This window comes from Ptychodera flava, chromosome 12 (genome assembly GCF_041260155.1).
Source record: "Ptychodera flava strain L36383 chromosome 12, AS_Pfla_20210202, whole genome shotgun sequence".
Taxonomy (NCBI): domain Eukaryota; kingdom Metazoa; phylum Hemichordata; class Enteropneusta; family Ptychoderidae; genus Ptychodera; species Ptychodera flava.
This window is the reverse complement of record NC_091939.1, coordinates 32,192,170-32,217,631: the sequence shown is the minus strand read 5'-3', so window position 1 is coordinate 32,217,631 and position 25,462 is coordinate 32,192,170. Positions and strand designations below refer to the sequence as shown.

General features: G+C 37.3%; 1 protein-coding gene across 5 annotated transcripts in view; it reads right to left on the bottom strand.

The window, feature by feature from the left end:
• Positions 1-864: 864 nt before the first annotated feature.
• Positions 865-25,462, bottom strand: part of LOC139145645 (E3 ubiquitin-protein ligase TRIM37-like) — a 31,584-nt gene continuing 6,986 nt past the window's right edge. The window contains exons 5-24 of one of the 5 annotated variants that reach the window (XM_070716922.1): positions 22,941-23,028; positions 21,662-21,787; positions 20,907-21,030; positions 17,820-18,012; positions 16,554-16,604; positions 15,803-15,884; positions 15,300-15,376; positions 14,297-14,585; positions 13,848-13,896; positions 13,360-13,511; positions 11,166-11,266; positions 10,288-10,538; positions 9,276-9,443; positions 8,490-8,762; positions 7,792-8,026; positions 7,383-7,505; positions 7,039-7,175; positions 4,966-5,241; positions 3,017-4,015; positions 865-2,919 (exon numbers count right to left, since the gene is read on the bottom strand). In XM_070716922.1, coding sequence (XP_070573023.1) covers positions 3,936-4,015; positions 4,966-5,241; positions 7,039-7,175; positions 7,383-7,505; positions 7,792-8,026; positions 8,490-8,762; positions 9,276-9,443; positions 10,288-10,538; positions 11,166-11,266; positions 13,360-13,511; positions 13,848-13,896; positions 14,297-14,585; positions 15,300-15,376; positions 15,803-15,884; positions 16,554-16,604; positions 17,820-18,012; positions 20,907-21,030; positions 21,662-21,787; positions 22,941-23,028 — 2,875 coding nt within the window. In that variant the 3' untranslated portion in view covers positions 865-2,919; positions 3,017-3,935. Of the gene's footprint in view, positions 2,988-3,016; positions 4,016-4,965; positions 5,242-7,038; positions 7,176-7,382; positions 7,506-7,791; positions 8,027-8,489; positions 8,763-9,275; positions 9,444-10,287; positions 10,539-11,165; positions 11,267-13,359; positions 13,512-13,847; positions 13,897-14,296; positions 14,586-15,299; positions 15,377-15,802; positions 15,885-16,553; positions 16,605-17,819; positions 18,013-20,906; positions 21,031-21,661; positions 21,788-22,940; positions 23,029-25,462 lie in introns of all 5 variants that reach the window. The other 4 variants (XM_070716923.1, XM_070716924.1, XM_070716925.1 and 1 more) reach the window with 4 other exon arrangements.

Here is a 25,462-nt window from a genome sequence, read left to right as displayed (position 1 = left end):
GAAATGGCGCCCTCAGTGGCAAGAAACTGCTGTTTTTTCATTGTATGTCTGTGTCAGCAAACAACATGATAAGAGTTGTATCCACCCACCAATCCCCAATCTAATCAAACAGATATCACCGTTTAGATTAATGCAGTACTTCATTTGATACATGTTATTTTAATACAATAGATGCACTAGTTTTAATTGGTTGATAAAATAACTTTTGAATGTTTAGATACTGTAATTAAAGCCTTCACTCACACAAAAATTTGTTTCTGGTAAGTCATAGGGTGCTGAATATGTATCAATAATCAATTACGCTTTGTCTTGTTTTCAAATAGAGGCCATTTTCATTTAGTTTATATGATGATGAGTGTGACAATATGATAGAGCTATTCAGTCATCTATCTCACTGAAAATTATCACTTTATCTTCATATTTCACATCACAGGAAATGAAAATAAAATCTGTAAAACATTTGAATTGTATAATATTCTGCGGATTTCTCCACACAATGCAGAGCCACAAACCAAGAGAATGCCAGCTTATTTCTGGACAGGTGCAATCACAAACAGCACAGTAGAAGCGTACTGTCTATGGTATACTTTAACAGTACTCTTAACCTGTTCATCCCCAATCTTGTGTGTACAGAATCCACAATCGCCATTCATAACAATGGGTTTGGACCAAGCCATGGTGGTGAAAGGGTTAATAAGATAAAATCATTATCAGAGCATGTGGAGAGCCAAAATAACTACTGCACAATAGATATGTCTGTGTATTTAGCACCTGGTACTTCTACGCAATAACTGGGAAAACATCTGAGCTTTTTTATTTGCATGTACCCACAAAGAGAATATTAAAGAGACAAAACACCAACTCTTTATTTTCATTTTTTAATTAAATATTTTTTTTAATGATCTATGCACAAATATTCACACAGTGCTGTTCTGCTTGGGAACTATATTTACATCATTGCACATGACAAAAGAAAAGAACAAAGTCTGTAAGAGTTGCAAATATCGAATTGAATTGATTCTCTAAAATTATGCAGGGAAGATGATGTGATCAATGGGTATTTTGAAAAAATATATTAGGAGTAAAGAAAATGCTGTACAGATATGATATACTTTGGAAGTCTGATGAAAAAAATATACTAAAGAATCATGTGAGGCTGGTGAACTTTCAATGAAAAGGCTTGCAATCAAATGACTATGGATAGCAAGCACAAGGATGGCGCAAGGGAATTCTTGGACAAAGACAAATTTTTTAAATTGATTAGGTCACTTTCTGTTGACAGATTTGTAGATGACGAGTTGATTGAAATTGAAATAATTATTAAAATGATTTCAAAGATTGCAGATTTGTCATCAATAAATAATTTATAGGAGTTTCATTCACCATAGTTTCTGACAGACCTAATTTTAGGTATTTGAAATTTTTTCCAGTATGGTTGTTCTGCAAATCTATCAGTATTTGTTGTAAACCACAGAAGCATGTCTGCATACATTGTTTAGGATTTCAAAGACAATTTGTACAATGTTGTGCACTGCTGTCATGGAGCGAGTCACGCAGGTCTCAAAAACAAAACTCATGCTGCCTGCTCAATTTGATGAACCTTGTAAAACATTCGAACCCTAGGGTAGAAATCATCCTTCCCACTGACCCCTGACATAACTGAATTCCTTCAGTCATATGAATTTCTGGAAGTTTCTGTACATCAACCCCATTATATTAGTAAATTTAACACGTCATACATTCTTGGGTCTGAAGTTGGTAAATGCAGCTACAGGGACATATTGTTACCAATCAGCTGGATCATCCAGCAAGATCTTGAAATAAACAATGCTTCCCATTCATTATGCTTCAGGAGGGGAACCATGACATGGAAAGGTTGGACTTGTTACAAATACTGAAAAAAATAGAGTTTACAAAACTCTACCCTCTGTGACGATTTTATGAAAACATCTTGACAATCACAGTTGTTTTGGCAATTTTCCTGAAATCATCTAATCATAATAATGTGCAGAGAATTTACTTGACAAAAACTGAACATGGATGATTTCACTTGGACTTCAGTGTAACGATAATTGACATTAATGATAGCTTTAAATTGGACTTGAGTAGAACGCACCTCGGGGACAGATATTTTGACTCTCAAACTTTTACAATTCTTTTCTGATATACCACTTGTGGGGATTCATTTTAAAGCTCTTGGTGTAAGAAAACTTTTCACTGGCTTAGTTTTTTGAAATTCGAAAATTTTTATTTTTCTTCATAGAGTTAACTCAGGATGGCGGCCATTTTGATTTTCAAATATCAGTAAATCTTGGGCATTTGTTTCTGTAGTTCCAAAATTTGCACGGTGACCCCTAATTTTTATTCTTGATTTTGAAAGAGAATGGTTGAAAGATTCCTTATGGAAAGTTTGAGCAAATGTTTAAGTCTTTCGCTTTCGAGGTGCATACTACCTTAAATGAGGTGAAATTTTTCTCAAAGTGTTTGAGTTTTCCTGATACTCATTGTAATATATTTGTGAAAACAAACAGACCAGGAGTTAGAATCATTGTACAAATGGCAGGACACACTGTTCTTGTTGATGGTGAATTTTAACAATGGCAGAATCTTAATGTGGGGACATTTTGGAGAAAAGCAAGATAAATGTATCAACCTTGAACATGTTGCACAATAAAATACGAAAGAAATGTACTTTGTAAATGTGGTTTGTTTGTTAAATTTGTTGCAAACATGCATTGTTTGTGTCTGTGAGTTTTGTGTGTGCGTGTGGATATGAGTTCATCTGCTTGCTTATAATTTATTCAATAAATTATTGTCGAAGTGCTTTATTATAAATGAGCATGCTATTGGCTATATTTTTGGGCAATTTGCATTTCACTCAAAAGTGTGCCAGAAAAGTAAAAACAGTATGCTGTTTGTCTGATGGAACTTCCTATCTGAATATTCACATGGTGTTAAGTTGATAACTCTTGCTATGTGTATCATATGTGTAGTGACACAACAGTATGCTGTTTGCCTGATGGAACTTCCTATCTGAATATTCACATGGTGTTAAGTTGATAACTCTTGCTATGTGTATCATATTGTGCAGTGACACAATCAAATTTTTTCATTCGTACAAGCAGTTGCTATAAGACAGTTGACACTGAAAACAGCTGCCAAGGACAACATCGACAAACTTGAGAATTTGTCTTAAACTGTGGCAAAGTGAAAAACACTTCGCTGTAAGCCAGTATGGTATAAACACAGTTTTTATATGCATGCTTCAGAAGTACACTAACACGGCTTGTGGTACATTGTAAAATCTGTTACGTTTTGTGCATTGATATGGTGAGCTGGTCCAAAAGGGACGTGAAATCTTACTTTCGGCTTTCATACAACGATGTTATTCACTGGTGGTGAAAACCTGAGATGGATATGGAAAAGCTGAAAAACACACTGGCACATAGGGAGGACCCACTGGGCAGTGAGCACATCTAGTCAATGCGACAAAAAACAGAAAATACTTATCAAAACACAATATACACAGATGATGAAACAGTGTTCTTTGGGGCAAAGTTTTGGACTTAATTTCTTGTTCAGTTTTCAAACATATTTGAATTAAATTAAATTTCTGTTTGGCTTTGACATTAACCGAAAAATGAAACCCAGCATTATGAAAATCATTTGAGTACTTTCAAGGTCGTACTGACATTTGGATAAAGTTTATCTTCACCTTGGAATACATTTGACCATGGACACTTTAAGATGTGCACATCAATTGAAAGGACTGTGCCAACCCTAGGTCAACTAAACATCATACAAGCTGTATGTTGGCCCCTATTTTCAAGTTCTTGCCAGCAATTGGGTGGCGGCAATGTTTACCCTGTTAAAGCTCAAATCAAGGATGTTGTGGAAATATTTCAGAATGTCTTTTGTGTAACGATGTTGTATGGTCAGCAAATAGATTGTTGGTTTGTGTCTTCTTTATCTTCATAGAGGCCAAACATATCCTGACTGCTATCAGCGGATGATTCTGGAAGAGAGAGAGATTGCAAATCATAGTTAGCCATACATTCCTTCTCTGAAAATGATTCTAATCTAATGTCATTGTTTTGGACAAATGGTAAGCAAATTTTTCACACGTGGTATATTTGTGGTCCATTTTTTACAGTACCAGGGCACATGCTTATGTGAGAACCAATCATGAGAATGGAGGGGGGCTGACATGATCGATCTAGGGCACTGATTTGTTCTTGCAGGAATGAACTTCCTGGCAAAATTTTCTACACAACAATAAAACTAAGTGGACAAATTGCCATGCACATGTCTTTGATGATGTTGCGATGTGATAACAATGGTTCATTACACAGAGTCTGATCATCTAAACCCTTACTCTGCCATACTTGTCCAATTCCATTGCTTGCTGCTCTACAGGCTGACTACCCAAGGACAATGAATTCTGTCACAGGGTTCAAACACTGTACAATGTTCTAATAATTTTGATGCATTTCATAAAAAGGGACTCATTCTGCCACTTGTTCCAGAAATGTTGACAAAAGTGAATGTACATTGTCACATAACCAATTTATAAATTTTGGAAAATATCAGTCTCAATTGTGTGTCATTTGGAATATAGTGAGTGAGAGCAGTCAATGGAGTTGCACGAAAGTCACTGTGGTCTTTTCTCTGAGGGTTGTTTTACTGTAGAGAAATTTACAAAAATTTTCACTCAAAATTAAGTTCTATCAGTATTACAGAACAGGAGACCCATGCAGAGTGGATAACTTATATAGTAAGTTTTCTTGAAATATTCACACTGAAATAACAAAGCTTGTCCGCAATGTAAGAAGATGTCAAAACTTGCAACCTCATTTAGAACCCTGTGTTGTTTTATCTGACTGCTGTCCTGTTAGTTACAAATGATTGATGGAAAATGACTGTAAGCCTACAGAAGCAAAGCAAAGCCTGCGTTGATTCACTTACGAGATGCTGCTGGATTCCGACTTGATCCCGTCGTCTTCTTCCTGGTGACAGCAACTGGGGGAGGGGGTGAAGGACCCAGGGCTGACATCTCTGCCTCCCTGCTATCCGTGGATACCTTCCCAGTGACGGCGGCACCACCACCACCACCACCAGTGGCTCCTAGTGAGGAAAGTCTTCGGTCACTACTGATACTACTACTACTACCACTGAGAATTACTGAGTGACTGGATGCAGTGCTAGGCAGGTCAAACACATGGCAAGACCACTGAGGGGAACCTGAACAGGCAAAGAGATATAGAAAGACACAGAAAGCACAGGCAGACATATTTGGCAAGCAACACATATGCACATATAAAGCAATGATCCTGCTGGGCATAGTAAAAAAGCGCTATATGTGATATTTTCAATTTGTTGTAACTTTCATGGTAAAAATTAAAATGATTAAATCTTGTACATGTCTTTACACTGGAAATTTATCAAGGTTTTCAAAATTGAGGACTTTGCAATGTATGACCCAATATGCAGTACTTATACACGTAGGTGGGTCTCATTTCACATGATACACCATAAAGCAATGATCTTGCTTGGCAAACTGAGAAAAGACTTTCAAGTAAATCATGAATTTTGACAGGGTGTCATAATTTTGTAGGATTTACTATTCCTGAAAGTTTTCATTGATTATGAGTTTCAAGACAGTGACAATTATACTTATTTTCCCTTCCAATAGATACGCAAGAGTGATCAGAAACCTACTGACTGGCATTCTGCGAATGGACTTATTTTGAATGTCTTCATAAAGATAGTTGATTACCCACATCCATATCTTCACTATCATATTGATATGTTTTTTGAAGTTTCTTTTGCAGATCAAAATACAAATTACAGTTTTTCTAGATACAGTCCGCAGTGTCAATACAAACATGACTATTTCTTGGATTTGAGCTCTTGGTGCTAATGATCAGCAAAACAATACAAGCTGAGCAAAGTTTGAAGCAAGAAACAGAATCATATGAGGAGATAGATAAGAGCAACTTGCAACAACACGACAAGTATATCTGATGTACCATAACATCACTGTATACAAACACATGAGAGAAATGTACACTGACATGTAGCGCTTTGTGGTTAGTTTGCTTGATTATGCCAAGCTGAAAGCAACATGAACACAACAGTACCATGACAACACATTATGTCTTCAAATCAATACGAAAGCAACAGTGGCACTGTTCCAGTATTTTTGTTAAGGAGCAGGAAGCAGGTAAATGTTACCAGGGATTCCCTTGGTATATCACAACAATCAGACTGGGGACAGCAGCAATATGGTACCAGTGTTGCCCAATCATTTACCAGTATTCCCTAACCTTAGCAAAAACACTGTATACATGCATATCTGAACACTACATATGCATGCAAACAATTACAATGACAAGATTTCACAAATACAGTAAAAATTGAAAGACACAGGACGGATACATGAATAGGACAATCTGTTATCACTGGGCATATGGACCAGACCTGATCAGCATGTGTAATAAATACACTATCTGAACACAAGGAGACTATGATATCATTGAACATGAACACTGTGGCCTGTGTCACATTAACACATGATTGTCTAAAGTATGTTTCATATGGTGGTGTAAGGTTAAAAACAGACATCCACAAAATCTACAGACAGGTCCTCTTGACATCAGCATGCATCATATCACAGAATATTTTGTTTCACTATGAGTTTGGAATTGGCAGGAAAACAAATTAGATGGGTTGTGTGCTCTGCTTGAATTATGAATAAATGTGGTACACTCTCACCATGTTTCTGTTCCATCCATATCTGTCTGTCTGTATGTTATTACATGTGTGAGCAGAATGTTAGTTTTAACTTTATGAGAAAGGAAGGCAAAGACGAGAGTAAAAGCTACGTTACAAAGTAAACAGAGTGGACAGTAAAGATGACAGATACACAGAAATTAACAGATGTTCAAATTAATCGATATAATTAGTGAGAAAAACAGGTTTGCGTGTGCATAATTAGGTTGACTGTGTTTTGGTTATATTTGTGTCATTGAACTCTACCTGGGTGTAGGTCGTCGGCGTCTTTGGTGGGAGCGGAAGAAGATGATGGTGATTGCGGAGACATAGTAGAGGATCCAGAAGATTTGGCAGGAGATCGGTTTGGCTCTGGTGTGTTGCTGTGCTCGTTAGCCAGGGCACTGTGAGTGAAGAGAAAACAACTTAGGCAGGGGGATAACTCTGTGCGCACAACACTCAACTCACACTCTGATTTACCTTGTTCATCAATATCGTCATCATAATCATTATCGTCATTATCATCATCAATATCATCATCATCATCATCATCATCATCATCCTCATCCTCATCATCACCACCACTAGCTGAACCAGAATCAGATTCATACTCAGAGTGTTCCTTGGATTCAGACTCATCCCCTGTTGAGGTGGAGGTTGTGGGAGGTAGCAATATCTGCCATTGAGTGTTCACTTCCTCTTTATCAGATTTTCTCATGGTGATCGTTCGGTTTCTGCATAAAAAGTTGGTACAGGTAATTTCTTTGTTTGGTGATCTTTTACTGCACACCTCCCTCCACCAAATAAAATGTCAAAATCGGAATGCCATGCCAGTATAAGTGTTAGAATGCACAATCATGCCCATGCTCAGTGCTACAAATGTGGTGGTTATCAAGCAGTGGTACCCTTCCTTTCCCTCATGACCAACTCCCAAAATATCAAAAGTGATCCCACAACAATAACTTCAAGGTGCCTCAAAAACCCAAATAATAGAAATCTACATGCCATCAGCTGATTTACCTCATTCTTGCTACCAGTCTAGCCGTGTTCAGCGTGGGAATGACAGACGAAGCGTCCGGATCATTGAGTGGGAACTCCTCCAGGAAAGGGAACTGTTCAAGTGAGGTATCTGTGGTACTGGACGTGATAGGGTATTCCTCAATGGAGGCATCAGCCGTGGGGGTTATGTTGTCTGTGCGTCGGGTAAGTTCTCTGTCACTGGTGTCGTTCTCCTCACTGTCGCTGCTACTCTCACCTGAAGGAGAAGTGAAAATTCAAGTTTAATCCTTCCAACAGGAGGTCAATGCAAAAACCATATTATTATTTCTACACCAAAAAGTAATAAAAATATTATCAAAAGTTACAAATGTTGTCCCTTTCATAATTAAGATGTTAACAACAACCTTACTGATGAATGACTGCATTAACCTTTTGAGAATAATGCAGACAATTTTTCTAATTCCAGACAATTTTGTCAAAATGTTCCCAACATTTTGATCAAAACCTGTAGCCAATAGAAACTTATGTCCTTTTGGTCCAAAATTAGTAAAAAAATTACCGGAAAATTTGTAAAAATTTGTAAAATGTTGTGATAATATTTTGGTGGGAAAAATTACAGCACTCAAAGGGTTAATGTCACTGTGAATATTCTTGTCAAACAGCAAATCCCTCTTTATTTGATATGCCTTCTAAACACAACCAGTAATTAAGTCACCTACCACAAACAGGATGATCTCCGATAGTATTACTGATGCCATCCTCCGTTGCAGGAACAGTCTTCTGTTTTGCATCTTGCTCCTCAGCCTTGGCATTGGCTACAGACAGTCTAAGAGACAGTGGGCTAGAACTGTCTAGTGAAAGATTTGACCTCAGTGAGCCAAGACGATGATTTGGTAATTCCCCAGCACTTCTTGAACTGCACACAGCATCTAAGGCTGGTCTGAAACTGCTGTTGCTGCTGCTATTGGACTGAAAGCTGCTACCCCTGTCAACTGAATGGGTTGTAACATACACAAACAGCGTTAATTAAATGATGCAAATTTGTGATAAAGATTTTTTCCACACTTTCTCTCAGAACAATTCTCTGAAAATATTCAGTGTACTTATTCATTCATCTAAGACATGGGGCCCCCTGTTTCGTCAAAAGGTATGTCTTAACACATTGCCACTATCACACATTGAGTCCAGGAAGAATTGATTAAAAGATTGCGAGCACACATGCTGGGGCGCACATTGCCAGAAATTGCAGTTCGTTTGATGTCTTCTAGAGGTGATACCACTGTAATTTTTTATAATTTGGCATAAAAGAACAAAGAAAAGCGTTTCATAAGACTGCTGCTCTTTTCCGACCATGATGACTCATACAACACATACCCTGATGTCAGGGAAAGTGGTGTTCAACCCAAATTCCCTGTAAACAGGTCCACACTCACCACTGAAAATAATAGGTTCAGGCCAAACCACGGTGTTGAAAAGGTTAAAAGACACTGTGTATAAAAGCATACCTAAGTCAGACTCTGAGAATGAAATGCCAGGAGTCGTCCCAGTGGCCACCTCACCAGCTAGAGCATTGGCCGTAGCTGTCACCTCAGCCATCTGATCTTGGATATGTTGTAACATACTGTCAGCTGACAGTGTTGGTAACTGACGTTTCTTCTTCTTGTCTCTCCTCCCTGGTAAAGACATTACATAATTTCAGTATTGCCTGTTACTGCTTACATGCCACAAACAGGACTGAGAACCACTTGCAATTTACGACAGAGGAAAACAGAGATATGAGGTAGCAGATACAGATGTGTGAAAAACATTGCAATACTCTTCAGAATTGAAATGGTATGACTCTACTGCTCATACGCTGAATACATAATATCAAATGCCAGAAAATACAAAACTTTATTGTTCTAAGTCCACATTATTCATATCAGGATGATAAAGCCTACATGATTTTTAAGTAATGTTCAATTCCATATATTTCACTTATTGGCGTCTTTGTGTTTTCAGTCCTATATACATGTCCTTGCCCACATATTTGGCATGTGTATGCGGTGTTACTATTGTATAAAGTTATTTTAACACTCACGCCTGATTAGTACTAATCCCGTCAGACAGTATCATTTCCCTATCTACCAATTAAGCCATACAAAAGTTTTCTTGAGCCAAATCTATACGTGTTTTCACTTACTTAGCATGGTATATTATAGTTGGTTTGGACAGTAAAATCATGTTTATAGTATCTGACTATTGGGGTCTTTCAATTGTTCAAGTCTTTGTTATGTTACGCATGCCTCACTGATTTTAATCAACTTGACCTGATGGTGAAATATGAACTTGGCAGGATAAGGGTGAAACCACAAATTTTTAAACGGGGTGAAATCTTCAGGGATGTCCCTGACATGATGAGGTGGTGACGTACTGAATGTATACAATCAACAAACTGGTCTTATAAAGCCATGTATGAGTGTGAGACTACTCACAGCATCAAGAGACTGACATAGGGAATATGTTCACTCTACATACCTGAAAACGCTGATGGCCTAGAGTGGAAACTCCACCTGTCATCAGCTGTTGATCTGTCTTGTAAATCCAACAGCTGTAGCAACATCAGTTCATCCGCATGTGCCTGGCTACTGTACCCAACAGCGCCCTCTAGGAGTATGTTTGAAGTGTCACCACCACCTGTGCCAGCACTACCAATGGGCATGTCTAACGTAGCACTTACCATATCCCAGGGTTGTAGAACACTATTCTCAACATCATTATCACCAGACCTATAATATAGATGACAATGTGAGGTAAGATTTGGGGGAAGACAGGTAACTTCAAACATTTTACAGTACAGCTTGAAGAAGAATGTGGCCTTTTGAATCTTTATTGCTAAGATTTGGATGTGTACACTGCCACTCATTTGGGCCCCACATTAAACAAATCCATAAAACTAACAGCAATCCTTGTTGAAAATTACATTAAAAATGAATATTTAAAACTGATCATCAGAGAATCCATTTATCCCTTTCTCCTGTTGAATACATTTAGTAATTCTGAACAATTCATTTCTTGAGAATATTCCCTTCTGTGTCAACTAAATTGAATAAACACAATAATTTTTTCATGTTTTCTTAGGTGAGCTTAGAAATGTTGGACTCTGATGAAATGATTGATAGCAAACAGAAATATAACACCCTTATTGAACTCAACACAAAGCCTGACAGCAGGTCTATGAATATTCATGCAATTCCTGGAGTTCACACTTTACAGATTTTTTGTCATCATGTGCAAAAGAGAAAATTTGCGGCAGACACTGCGACGCACCCGGCAGTAAAATCAACCCTTTGCTTATGAGAATTCTCACTACAATAGAGATCATGATCACATGAGGACAAAGATACATCACTTACATTGTTTCCTCATCGACATCATTTTCATCATTGCTATCCGTAGATGTCTCTGTGCTATCGCTGCTATCATCCTGTCTCTCTTCACACTCATCATCACTCAACTGTTGAAGGAGTTCAAAGAAGACATAATCCAGACAGATTCCCTTGCGATTCTGAAGGCAGAGTCTACCATGCATATCTTATAACAAATATCTTGTTCAATTCAGATGCAATGAATATTTCATGGGCTGTCTTCAATCATTTTGTTTTTGAAAAAAATTCCTGTCTATTGAGGAATATCTGATGTTTGCACAAGATAGTGTTAAAGAAAATATTTGCAAATATATCAGTGGATGTGCATTCATTGAAAAGAAAAACCCAAGCAGACATATGAAATCTTCTTGCATGTACGTGATAGCGTCAAATATGGACACAATTCATGTACAAAGCTAGGTGTATGAATCATAATGCATCAACATATCCTGCATGTATAATGAATTGCTACAGAAGAAAGGAAAAAGACATTTACATGTAAACCAGCAGCCACACGATGTGAGGCATGTTGTGTGCAAAGACCGAGGTACTCAAATCATGATCAGTATCATTTTCAATATTATTGACAATTGAAATGTGTTCAGAAGTTCAGAGTTCACTGTCATGACACACGTTATGAAGTCATCAAATTGTTTCTCTATTTTTGAAATGCAGCATTTTCCGTATTAGGCAGATGCTAAACTTTTGACCGAATCATCTTCAACCTATTACAGTTATGCTCAACGGAAAGTAGACATGAGATTAAATGATACCTTACTCAATTACTAATTTACATCAGACACTTTATTTCTAAAACTACACTAGTACCTCACAATATTGCTTGCGAGCGGCAAGTTCTCGAAGACAAGAATAACAAATACCAGTGACTGAATGATTCCTTAACATAACAGTCGCTTGCCTGCTTCTCTGCGACATGAGTGCCTTATCTCTTTCCACTGGTTTATTGCCGTAATCTTATACCACGATACTAATTACACAGCGACAAAAAGACAACTGTAAGTTGGCTGAAGCATGAAGTAACATATATGCCTCTCAAAGAGATATATAAAAGGCAAATAATGAAACATCTTCATCATTCATGAATCAAAGTTTTGTCTGAAAAGCTCTTGCAAAGATATCTTGAGACAGACAATAATTATATGGTTTCTCTGGTTTGGCGAGTAAATCTTGTAGAGGATTATACAAATCTGTAATTGACCCTCATCAATTTTGAGCCATTGAATAACAGATAGACAAAGTCTCATTTGATTGGATACAATAAACACAAAACGTTAAACATCCCAATCAAATGTACTTGGAAGAGTATGCATGAGAATAGTTGCACCACTGTTTGACTGCTAGAAGAGACACACAGAACAGTGGACACATAGACAGTATTTCACATTAATCATCAGTAGCTTAGGTAATTGTAAAGTTGGCGATATGGTACATAGCTAGAGACCCCATGCGTGATAACATGCCAAATTAAGTCAGTTTTATCCAAATGTTTTTGTCCACACTTATCTTCACTCTAGCACAAATTACAGAGTGGCAGTTGATTGTAACATTTTCACCACCATGGTTTGGCAAAATACCCATTGTTATCAATCGTAAGTGTGGACCTGTTTTACAAAGAATTAGGGGGGGTTAGGTCGAGGCATTTTCATACAAAGAATTAGGGGTAATCTGTTTAAGGCATTTTAGTGTCAAAGAAAATGAAAATTGGCAAAAGCAGAAGTCATGATTTTAAAGATTGAAAAATCCAATCTACTTGACACTTACTGAGCAGTGTCTCAACAATGTCGGCCGGTCTACCCGGCAATGACGTTCATTTCAGCAAGAACTACAGTTGTCTTTTTGTCGCTGTGTAATTAGTATCGTGGTATAAGATTACGGCAATAAACCAGTGGAAAGAGATAAGGCACTCATGTCGGCAGAGAAGCAGGCAAGCGACTGTTATGTTAAGGAATCATTTAGGTCTGGTATTTGTTATTCTTGTCTTTGAGAACTTGCCGCTCGCAAGCAATATTGTGAGGTACTAGTGTAGTTTTAGAAATAAAGTGTCTGATGTAAATTAGTATTGAGTAAGGTATCATTTAATCTCATCGTCTACTTTCCGTTGAGCATAACTGATTAAATATTCAATAGAGAGAGCAGAATTATAATAAGGGGGTATACTCACCCTGTGTTCTTCTATTTGATCCCTTGATGTGTTCAGATTGGCGTCAACAGTGTTTGGTGGCCTGGCTCGGATTGGTTTGGGTTTTATGATTGGGTGTTTGGAAATCTCTCCTCCACTGCATGGCTCCTTCTCAATCAGGGTCATTTGACTCTCTGTCAAACCAAGCACATAAGTAAGCTACTCCTGGACATCACACTCAAGCAACTTCAACGATTTTAATTGGTTATGTCATTTGCAGACTATCCAAATATTTTTTTCCAATCTTGTTTCAAACTTTGACAAAGACCGAGCATAAATAAGAATAACTGCTGGGGCAATTTGCCTCCTGGACGCTTACCTTTTTTTCAGTCTGAACATTTTGTTTTTTCTTCGGTCTCATCAGAACAAGATTCCTTTACATTGTGGCATTAATAATTTATGATTTACTTTGCCCAAGGTAGTGACTTTAGAATTACACAACATGCAAATGCAGTAGTCTGTGCACTCACCTGGGGAAAGGCCTTTGCCCTTTTGTCTGGATATTTCAATTGCAACACGCTGTTGAAGAGAATGGATCAAGGTTATGGGAATAGTAGGAATGGAATGTTGGAATGTTCCCATTTACACAGATCAGAATCCTTACACATACACAGGCAAACACAAAAACATACAGTGCAATGTTGAAAACACAAATGACTCATACATTCTGTCTGCATCTCTCCCCAATCCTTCTAGCTCATTCACACTGACACACAAAGTGAAGCGAAACTGACGGTAACCATCATGATTTCATAATTAAAATTTGTTTTCAAATATATACCAGTGATATACTGACATGTTCATCATACTTCCGTTTGTTGTCATCATCATTATCACCATGACCACCATGATGAACATCACCACTAACATCAGCATCATTGACAACAGAATGTATAAGATTTATTCTGCAGATACATACCTCTTTAAGGTCATTGATCTGAGACACAAACTGCCTCTGTGCAGACTCCAGCTGGTTGATGTACCACAGCTGATCCCTGGTCTTCTGGTAGAATGTTGGCGGTCTCACTTGGAATTGTAAAATCAACGTGTCATCTCTGAGGTATCCCTCGCTTGACAGCAGATCGAGACGGAAGAATCGGTTGTAGCCCCAGCACTCCCCGACTTCAAAATCTGAGGCGAACTCTCGCACAATGTTTTTACTGTTGTCTGGTGAGGCTTGGTGGACCATTTCAACCCTGTACTCATATCTATAAATCAAACATGAACACAGATCGTCATGAATGGGAATACAAAGGCCTTGGGAGGAGAAACTAGTTCTGGATACTTTTGCAGCTTATGCATAACAACTATAGCAATGGCAGATTTTAAGGCAAGTACAGCAAGTAAATCTATGCAAGATGTGAATTTTCCCTTTGCTTTGCAGAGAACAAACGGTTCACGAAAAAGTAACTTTCACTGCAATATAAACATGAATAATTGAATTTTGCCAACATTTCTATATCAGTTGTCAAAATCCTACACTGGAACTTATGGATGTTGATCTGGGTACACCTATTCTGAGCAATGAGACACTGAGTGATTTTATGCTGGAATATGCATTTATTTATTATTAAATTGGTAAACCCTGCAACATTCTCATCTTACATAATAACTTGAGTACAAAGACAATTTTCAAGACTGAGGGGACCGGGACATATTTGTCAAGTTTATTTTGTGCTGATGGAATAGCTTTCCTGTCAAATAAAATCCCTATGGGCTATCATCTTTCAGAGTGACACAGTTACACAAGACACTAAATTCTTCCCGGAATGGCAAAATACCCAGTACAAAGAAACTGCTGACAGATCAACACAAAAAGTCTTAAGGCAACATTGTCTAGGCGATTCTTTCATTGAAAGGATCGAGCTAGAAGTAAGAAGGAACTTCTGAAAATGAGATGTGTTGAGACGGAAACAACTTACTTGGAAGTCTCTGGTAATCCTGCTGACAGCTCTAAGAAGACGGAAAGGTAATTACCCCTAACGACTCCATTACCATCCTGGATAAAAAGAGCAAAGCACATTAAAGCTTGATTTGACGAGACTCAGTGAAAACAACCGGTGCACTTTTCTTGTGTGTGTAAGATTATGTAACCAGTACAAAGAAGTGGTTAATTTGTGGTTAACCGATACAAACAGAATTTCTTTGACTACCCAAGGCTACAGTCTTTACCAAAACATTGCTGTTCACAGAGTACTTCTGCATAAAGTGATTCCTATGCATTACAACTGTAAACAGCTTTTTTCCTTTGCAAAAACAGCACTGTAAGTCTCTTGAATACACTTCAAATTTTTGTATCTTTTGGCCTACAGAACAAGATTTCTTAAATCTATACATCAGTCGTTAGTTTTGAGGCTACTCTTAAAAGTCCTGAATTAATCTTAAGAAGCCGCATACTTTCATGAAAAAGTTGAAGATTACTTACAGGATAAACTTTAAGTCTCCAGCTAAGTCCTGACACATTTAATGGAGGGCTGTATACTGGGTCAGCTTTGGCTTGCATTGAACTAGACACAAAGAGGACAACACGATTTATCATTTAAATCCTTTTTTTCCCCTCCATGGAGATTAACTTTTCATTTTAACTTTTCATATATATATCTACCATGTGACATTTGCTTGAAGTAAATCCAACACATGATGAATATGCAATTAAACCTACCCCCAACTCTAAATTTCATTTTGTACGTCATTTGCTCAATGTCCAACAATACTCTGAATTTCCATTTGTCTTGAGCAGAAAACAAGTGTCAAGCAAAATTTGACTTTTCAAAAAAGAATTTATTTCTTTCACTTTGCTTAGACGAAGCTAACTATTCTCAGTAATCATAAAACAATGAAAGACCACAGATTTTTACCAAAACTACTGAGGTAATGTTCGGTCCTGGATGTTCAATTTACACTATGTACAATTCATTTGAGAAGCCTTGAAGCAATTTACATCCAAATACAGCATCTAATCAATGAAGTTCACCTATCTCTGGCCATGATGGCTGTCATGAATGACCTTTTATAAATCGTCATAAAATACATCAATGAGGTTCAAAAAATGCAAGGATTCTTGTCAGTGACATGTTTTCATTCATTATTTGCAAGGTCATTCAGAGTTCACCCTTTCATAGCCAGTACAAGTCAAGTGTAATCAACAGATCTCAACATGAGGAATTTATTCTTACCTGAAATTTGACATCACAAACCTACTGTTGTCATACGCTGGTACCAACTCACTGAAATGAAAATAGAAAGGACTTTACTTTTTAATTAATATGAGGTACTACATTTGCCAATACCAAGCAGTTGCTGATTAAAATTATAATTAAACACCAGAGATGAGACAGATGGAAATCCTTATCCTTCAAATCTGTAACATTGTCCAGTTACATGTAATGTTGATCACGGTTTACAGTCTCTCACTGTAAAATTTGGTGATGTTTCTGTAAATCTAATGACAAATGAATCTTTTTCTCATAATTTTCTCTTTGATGAACATAATGAAATCTATTTGTTCATTTCCCATTGTTGAACTAAAAGAAAAGTGAAAATTTATCCCATTTCTTCCATGATAAAATTCAACAACTTCTAGATTAAATTCAGTTGAAAGCATCTCAGATTCCGATGAACTGAGAGTTCACACGACCTCCAACAGGTATGATTTCATGTGATATGTCACCATCCTGAAAGTCTATCTGATGTCTAAAAATCATTGAATATTTTTTAAAATATGAAAATATCAACGAATATACTTGTTTTGAACTTGAATTTGCAATATTTCTGTCATCTTGAGCACATTCATTTGTGATAATAGTAAACTAATGGATTAATTAATATAGATATCAATAATAGCAGCAAAATAATTTTGATTTCAGTGAATTGTCTTACAAGATATAAACACTTTGTAAAAAATTAACTTTCACTAAAGAAATCTTTAATAAGGAAATACAGTAAGATTAAAATGTAGAAGATAAGAACATTTTAGTATCAACTTATTCTTCTATTCATTTACTTTAACATTTTATAGAGGTATGCCATATTTCCGTACTGAGACCTGGCCCTGTAGATAAGCCTACATACCGGTACTATCACTACAGTACATTGGCATGCTTTTCTCATGACTTTTATTTCGGAGAAGAATAGAATAGAAAGCTGTTACCTTCATTTTTACAACACTTTTGCTGAGATACATACCAAGTAAAATTAGATGATTTTTTTTTTCTGTCTGCTTGGTTTTCATATGTGGTGAAAGAAGACAGCTTTTGAAGAAATCAACACTTCGTAATTTGTATCACTTTCCGTAGTGTTTTGCATGCAAAATAAACCCTGCATCCAAATAGCAGGATACAACCAGGCAACCATACACTATGACTCATCCAACAGCCTATACTGTCTGTATCACAGGTATCACTTTCAAGGGAAATCCTAGAAGGCAGAACATTTCCACTGACCTTGTGAAATCAGCAGGCACTGGGGCGGTCACAAAGGAAGCCATAGGTTTTCTGTGCACTTGGGTGAACATCTGGAGCAGTTCACTGCTTTTGCTGATCAGTTCACTCTTTGTACAGGATCTCAGCTGCAGTTCGACTTCTTGAAGGAGTGATTCTAACAACTCAGTCTCATGGACAAGTTGATTCTTTTGTCCTGTTTGTGAGAGCAAGAACTTGATGAACAAGTCATCGTTGATGACACAGTCCCCACTTGTTAATCGGTATTTTGATTACAGGTCCTCAAAGAGGATAGAGTCCTCTTCATTAGGTCTGTGATAAAAATACTTTTGAATGAATTCGCTTGATACATGTCAGAGTTATGGTTCAGGACATGAAAAAAATCGTAACAAAATGGTCGCACAGCGGCCATATTGGATCGCATCACAAAAAAATTGATGTGCATAGCTATGACATTGGTCGATGTCCTTGTACCAACTTTGAATAAAATTGGTCAAAACATGCGGATATGCCTGAGAAATGGCTCTGTACATGAAAAAATCGTAATAAAATGGCCGCCTGGCGGCCATATTGGATCTTATCACAAAACAGATTGACGTGCATATGTATGACATAGGTCAATGTCCTTGTACCAACTTTGAATAAAATTAGTTGAGATATGCCTGAGTTATGGCTCTGTACATGAAAATCGTAATAAAATGGCCGCACAGCGACCATTTTGGATCGTATCACAAAACAAATTGCCGTGCACAGCTATGACATTTGTCAATAAGCTTGTACCAACTTTGAATAAAATCGGTTGAAACGTGCCTGATTATGGCTCTGTACATGAAAAAATCGTAATAAAATGGCCGCCTGGCGGCCATATTGGATCTTATCACAAAACAAATTGACATGCATATCTATGACATTGGTCAATGTCCTTGTACCAACTCTGAATAAAATTGGTCAAAACATGCCTGAGTAATGGCTCTGTACATGAAAAAATCATAATAAAATGCCACACGGCGGCCATATTGGATCGTATCACAAAACAAATTGACATGCATATCTATGACATTGGTCAATGTCCTTGTACCAACTCTGAATAAAATCGGTCAAAACATGCCTGAGTAATGGCTCTGTACATGAAAAAATCGTAATAAAATGGCCGCCTGGCGGCCATATTGGATCATATCACAAAACAAATTTATGTGCATATCTATGACATTGGTCAATGTCCTTGTACCAACTCTGAATAAAATCGGTCGAAACATGCCTGAGTAATGGCTCTGTACATGAAAAAATCGTAATAAAATGGCCGCCTGGCGGCCATATTGGATCGTATCACAAAACAAATTGACGTGCATCTGTATGACATTGGTCAATGTCCTTGTACCAACTTTGAATAAAATCGGTTGGAACATGCCTGAGTTATGGCTCTGTACATGAAAAAATCGTAATAAAATGGCCGCCTAGCGGCCATATTGGATCGTATCACAAAACAAATTGATGAGCATCTGTATGCCATATAAAGTAATCCTTGTATCAAGTTTGAATGAAATTGCTCCAGGCATCTCAGAGATATCTGCGTGAACGGACGGACGCACGCACGCACGCACGGACGGACGCACGCACGCACGCACGGACATGACCAAACCTATAAGTCCCCCCCCGGACGGTGTCCGTGGGGACTAAATACTACCACTGAAATCACTGTGAGCAGTTTAAACCTTTCACCCCCAGTTCCCTGTATACAGGTCCAAGATCACCATTGATAACAATGGGTTTGGGTGGAACCATGGTGGTGAAAGGGTTAAAACTACTCTGACTGGACAAGTGTACTGTGCTAAAAATGTAACTCGCATGTAACCGTTTACAACCTATGTATTAGTTAAAGGACTATAGTACTGTAACTTTTGAGAATTTTTGCACTATTTTTGTATTTTAATGTAAATTGCAGTTTCTTGTACCACTCACCTAAGCATGTTGTGAGTTTGTCAACTCACTCTGTACAGATGGTATGGACTGATTATTATTGTTCAAAAGTGAATTCTGGTCCGCACTAGAATTCAAATGTGAACAATAACAGTGCATTTTACATGTAGTAGTGCTGTGTTGACAAGCTAAATATTAGGAGTTTCAACATGCTTTGGAGAGCAGAACAAGAATATGCAAGTGACAGACACAAAAACAGTGAAAAAATTATCAACAATTACACCTAAAGCCCCTCAATGTACTGGCAAAATCCTCAGAGTATTTTTGAGCTTGATAAAATTTTAACAGCAAGTACTGCCACAGTTTAAAATTGTCCTTCCCTTTTTCTAAAGCTAGCATAACATGTCAAACAAATGATTCCTGACTACCCTATAAATTTAATACTTATTAGTCCAATTCACTGACAACTGCCTCCTCTCCCTCTTGTTAATGCTAAAATCCCTGCAACCAAACCCATATGGCACCTTTCATAGGATGTTCATGCTCTACATCCCCTTACTATGTCTTTAAATGAAATAGCTATTGGTAAAGGGCAGCTACATCCTTGAAAGATAAACATATTGTCTGTTGCAAGTCTATGATATCAGACACTACAGCTGCACCCTGCAATGTAACACAGTCAGTTTTGAAACTATCTTGCAATGGTACCAAATTTTGTAATAACCCATGTAAACAGTACATAAAACATCCTGAACTTCACATGTTTCTTGAGAATAATCACTTCACCACTATTCAGATACATTGACCAAGACATTTAATCCACCTTTCAACGTAACAGTTACTTTTCTCCCTCATATTGACTAACACTGGATGTTTGTCCAGCCAAGGAAAAACCTTTTTTACCATCTTTTACGCTGGACAGTATACAGTCACATTAATACACCACTGCTATACATTGTCCTATCACTACTATGGCTACAGTTACAGGGTGAAACTAAATCCTGACTTGCGAATGTTTTAGCCAAAGTTGGAAAAGCTAGGAACATATTACTGTGCATGCTGTCCCCTGTTGTCGCTGTATTTGATACAGTGACGGGAACCTTGATCAAGCAAACTACAGACTGGGCCACACCTGTACTACATCTCTTGTGAATTACCGAGCATTAGACTTACCCATCAACGTCACTAGCTTGGATTTGAGTTGTGTTTCTAGTCTGGCAATCATCATCTCCACTGCATTACGGATTTCTCTCACCCTCTCATCCTTGGCAGTCCTCACACTCTCAACATTGCGTTCCTATGAATGGTTTCAAAAGACAATACTTGTATGTCAAAGGCTGTATTCCTTCACAATAATTATGAACTTTTTACAGTCTACAAACAATATGTTTACTATCACAGAAAAATATTTTTACTTCAGGCTGTAAATAGATCAGTGGGCAATAAGACAATCGTAACTTAGTTAGACTATTTCTCAATTGAGATACGGGTTTGGCAAAATTTTAAATTGAACAGTGCAGACTAATAGCTAGCATATTATTAGCTGTATCTTCTTAGGTACAGTTTCCCTTGCTTTACTTGACGGTGATGACTTACATTACCGGTATGTAAGTGGATACCCTACTAAGAGCAGCGATTAGTGGATGATGAAAGAAGATCCTATACCGTAATTTCTTTAAAACTGAATACTTGGTATAATGGTAAAATATGATCTCAATTTTGCTATGTTTACATTATTTCGATAAAAAATATCTATTTACTTTCCATGCAACCCTGATAGAGGTATCATCCATCAATTTCATAAGCTAAAGGACCAACTTAAATGACACCATTGGATATTTTAAGCAGACACTGAAACTAAACAGTTGAGCTCTAGCTCCATCTATCTAGTTTTTCATTCTCGATTGTTTACTGAATGTAAATCTTACCACTTCCTGGACTAGACTAATGAGTTCCATCAATCTCCTCCTGAGGGCGGTCACTTCCTCTGACACCTGTGTAACATGCTGCTCATACACCTCTTCCAAGGGTTTAAATGAGTGTCCGGAATGTTGCTGCAAATATCGGGAGAAATGCCATTCATACTCTGTACGTCTGCAGTTATTACATGTACACAATAACTTATGAAATCAATCATGACAAACAGCAAAGACTCCGAGACATCTGTTAGAGGTAACTACTGCTGGCAAATTTTTTTTGTGACACCCACACATATTTGTAGTTAATAGTTATTAATCACGTTTGCCCCTGTATACCGATGTGCTAGGAAGAAGACAATAATTTTTGTGTTCCTGCTGCTATTGTTGATGTTTACTTAATTTTCGCCCATGCTGAAATTTGGCATATTGTTGCAAGATATTGGAAAATGGCACTTTTACTGCCATAGAATATGTAATGTAAACATTGCTGATCTATTAAAACACCTAATTTGCTAGATGGATTATTATTTGATGACAATATTTGACATAGAAAGCCTCTTCTAATAGGACACCTCTGTTAAGTTTTGCCTCACTGCATGTTTAGTATTGTATATGCTGTATGTAGGGAGTAGCAATTAGGGATGTTATGTACAAAAAAGAAATAAAATTGTGCGTTGACTTGTGATATAGTATTAAAACTGTTCTAAAACATGATAACTTGTATACCATTACTTGTTTGGAATAATGTAGACATGTGTTCCTTAAAAGGCTGAACATATATTTTATCATTTAAACTATTTGCATCAACACAGTACAGTACAGGGTCCATTCACACAAAGTCACTTAAAAAGGAGCGACTTTTAAGGATTTTTTCAGCAATATTCAAGGATCATTTTTCCATCCAAAATGCCATTTTCAAGATATCATTTTGGAAATATATCATATTTATATATCACTTTACTTATCAAGACAGAATATATTCAATTTCATTTTCAAGGACTTTTCCAGCACCTTCCGGGAAGCTTTAAAATTTAAGGACTTTCAAGGACTTCGGGTGCCTATGGACCCGGCTAGTATATGATGCATTTTGCTCTCCTCTGAAATTTCAGCCATTAAGTTCAAATGACAGGTAACACACTCCATCTTTTCTTATCTGAATTTGTGGCAGGATCCAATTTTTTACCGGAGGTAAAGTTGGACATCAACAAGAGAAAACTATGGCCATGAGGTACATTGGTGTAGAAATATCGCAACTCAGTGACTGAAAACAGAGTATCTGGTAACTCACCATTCCACCCCACAGTGCACACTGATGGCAGATGCATTTCCTGCAGGTCCAGCAATACACACTGAGTTTCTCCTGATGCACTTCACATCTGGAATAGGGAAAAACTGGATCAGTAGATCTTTAAGACTGAAACAGAGTCAGTAACTAAGACGTTTGCTCGCCTGGATACCAGTGCAGATGTTTGTTCAATTAGGGAAAGGGCTGACTCAACCATGTATGAAATTAGGCACAACCACATCCTTGTTCATGGGGTTAAAGGTCTTGTGTACCGGGCTCTCATAATATGTTTGGATAGAAATATGTATGGGGAATTAAGAGATATACGGGAACAGGGTGACCTTGTGTGAAAAAAGAATAGTGTTTGGGTTATGCTAAAACAAAGACATATGGATACAATGAATCACTAACAGTTTTTTTTTCAGCTATCCATTTTCTAATTCCCTGGCATTACCCTTTCTGTCAGTGATATTCCAGTATTTATCTGTATACACTGGGACAATCATCCAATATTCTTCATTCTTGAGATCATGTGGTTCATTTTTAAACTCAAAATTCAATATTACTTACAAGATGGCATGGTTTTCAATCACATGGAGGTACACATAATTTTCTATGTTAAGAAACAATCATCAGTAGTTAGTTATCCATGGAGGAATCTGCCTCCCTACCCAAACAGACATCCCACCAAATATGTATGTATTGAATACATGTACATTAATAATTGGTGACATTCTATGGGTGTGGGGACAAGGTTGGGCATTTTCAAAACACAGACAGCTTAATTGATAAAATTACTGAAGCTTGACTGTTACAAAACAGCGCTATGTGGTTTGACCCTATTGCTTTCCTAGGTATCAATGTATCAGAAGTAATGTAGGACACTGGAAGACTATGAATGAAGTCAAGGAATGCCCACTGTGTGCAGAAACAGCCATACCACTACCAGGACAAACTTGCAATTATTAGAACAAGAGTCTGCCATGAAATCATCCAAAATGAAGGTATTGAATCAAAAATGGTTTAGCATTTATAACTCTCAGAAATTCATATGGCTGAAATTTGTATATTTCCATATCTTAACTTTTTAGTACTTATATGATGACGAATGCTCTCAGCCAAATAGAGTTAATAGTGTACAGTTATCACTGCATTTTGAGAATCGAACAGCAATAACCTTGCCATTACAGACCATGAAATTTAACTCATCTGACCTGTTAAAGATCCAGACAGCCAATCGAATGGCTTATTGATCCATGCACTTAGCGGCACACTGTATCTCTAAGAAGGGATTAGCATTCTTGTGTCATAACACAGGGTGAAGTCATGTAGAAACCAATTTCTCATTGGATTTGGTCAAAAGTGTTTGCTAGGGATAAACCGAGACCATGCCGGGTAGTATTGTGCCTACAGGGCAACTGTCTGGTGCAACCACGGTTTCATTCATCCATCACTAGTAATGGATGACATGGAGATATGGTGTGAGATCTGCTGTGTGAAAAACAGTGCGTCAAAGCTCCACAAGTTACAAGCAAACTGAATTCTTTCAAGTTGACGTGATGCTGGGAATGTTCATAAGAGTTAAACCCTAAAAAGCTTGTGATTTTTTGAGACTCAACATGATATTTTAACGTTTTTTTTTTATATTCTGAACGACAGAATTACAATGCCATGGGTGACACCATCTGTGGACTGGAATTTACAAAGGATTAAATAATGAGTACCGGGTACACTTGTTTGTTGATCATGTAGCGTTATGAAGTGTTGTTCAGTGCAACAACCTTAAACAATGGAAATGTTATGACGTTTAATTTGCCTAAAATAATATCTATAAAGTGGAATTGAGTATGCTGCACCAAAAACACATGACAATCGCTAATAACCCATAATTGACTGGAAAATTAGCATCCAATATGCATTTTTATAAACCTGACACCTGATGTTAATAATCTCCTCGCTGTACCATGACATATCAAAAAAATATACACCACACTGTATTTTACTATCTGACCCATAAAGAACCATTTGACTTGACGCGGCAGGCTTTGTAATCCTTTACAGGTTCCCTTGATATTCTCCGCTACACTTTGAAGTCATTGCAGCGCACATAAACATCCTCTTAAACTAAACAATCATTTACAAAGGTATGGCAGACCAGAAGGAAAAGGCTTGCTCAGAAAACTTGCATTCTTTCTGAAACATTTTGAATTAAGCCATTGTCTGTTTACTTTGAAACATCATACGGTCGAAATGGTCATTTTCTTCCGGACATTAAAGGGACATCAGGAATTTTATGAAATGCTTAAGGTTGATTGGCCCTTGGGGACAGATATTTGGACGCTCAAATTTTTATACTTTTTTTGATCTGCCAGTTGTAGGGGCTGATTTTAAAGCTCTTGGAAGTTGGAGTAACAAAAATTGTCACCGTCTTATTTTTCCAAAAATATATTTTTCACCACAACTGGGAACAGTGATCATTTTGTATCTAAAATATTGGTAAATGTCAGGTAATTTGTTTCCCTAGA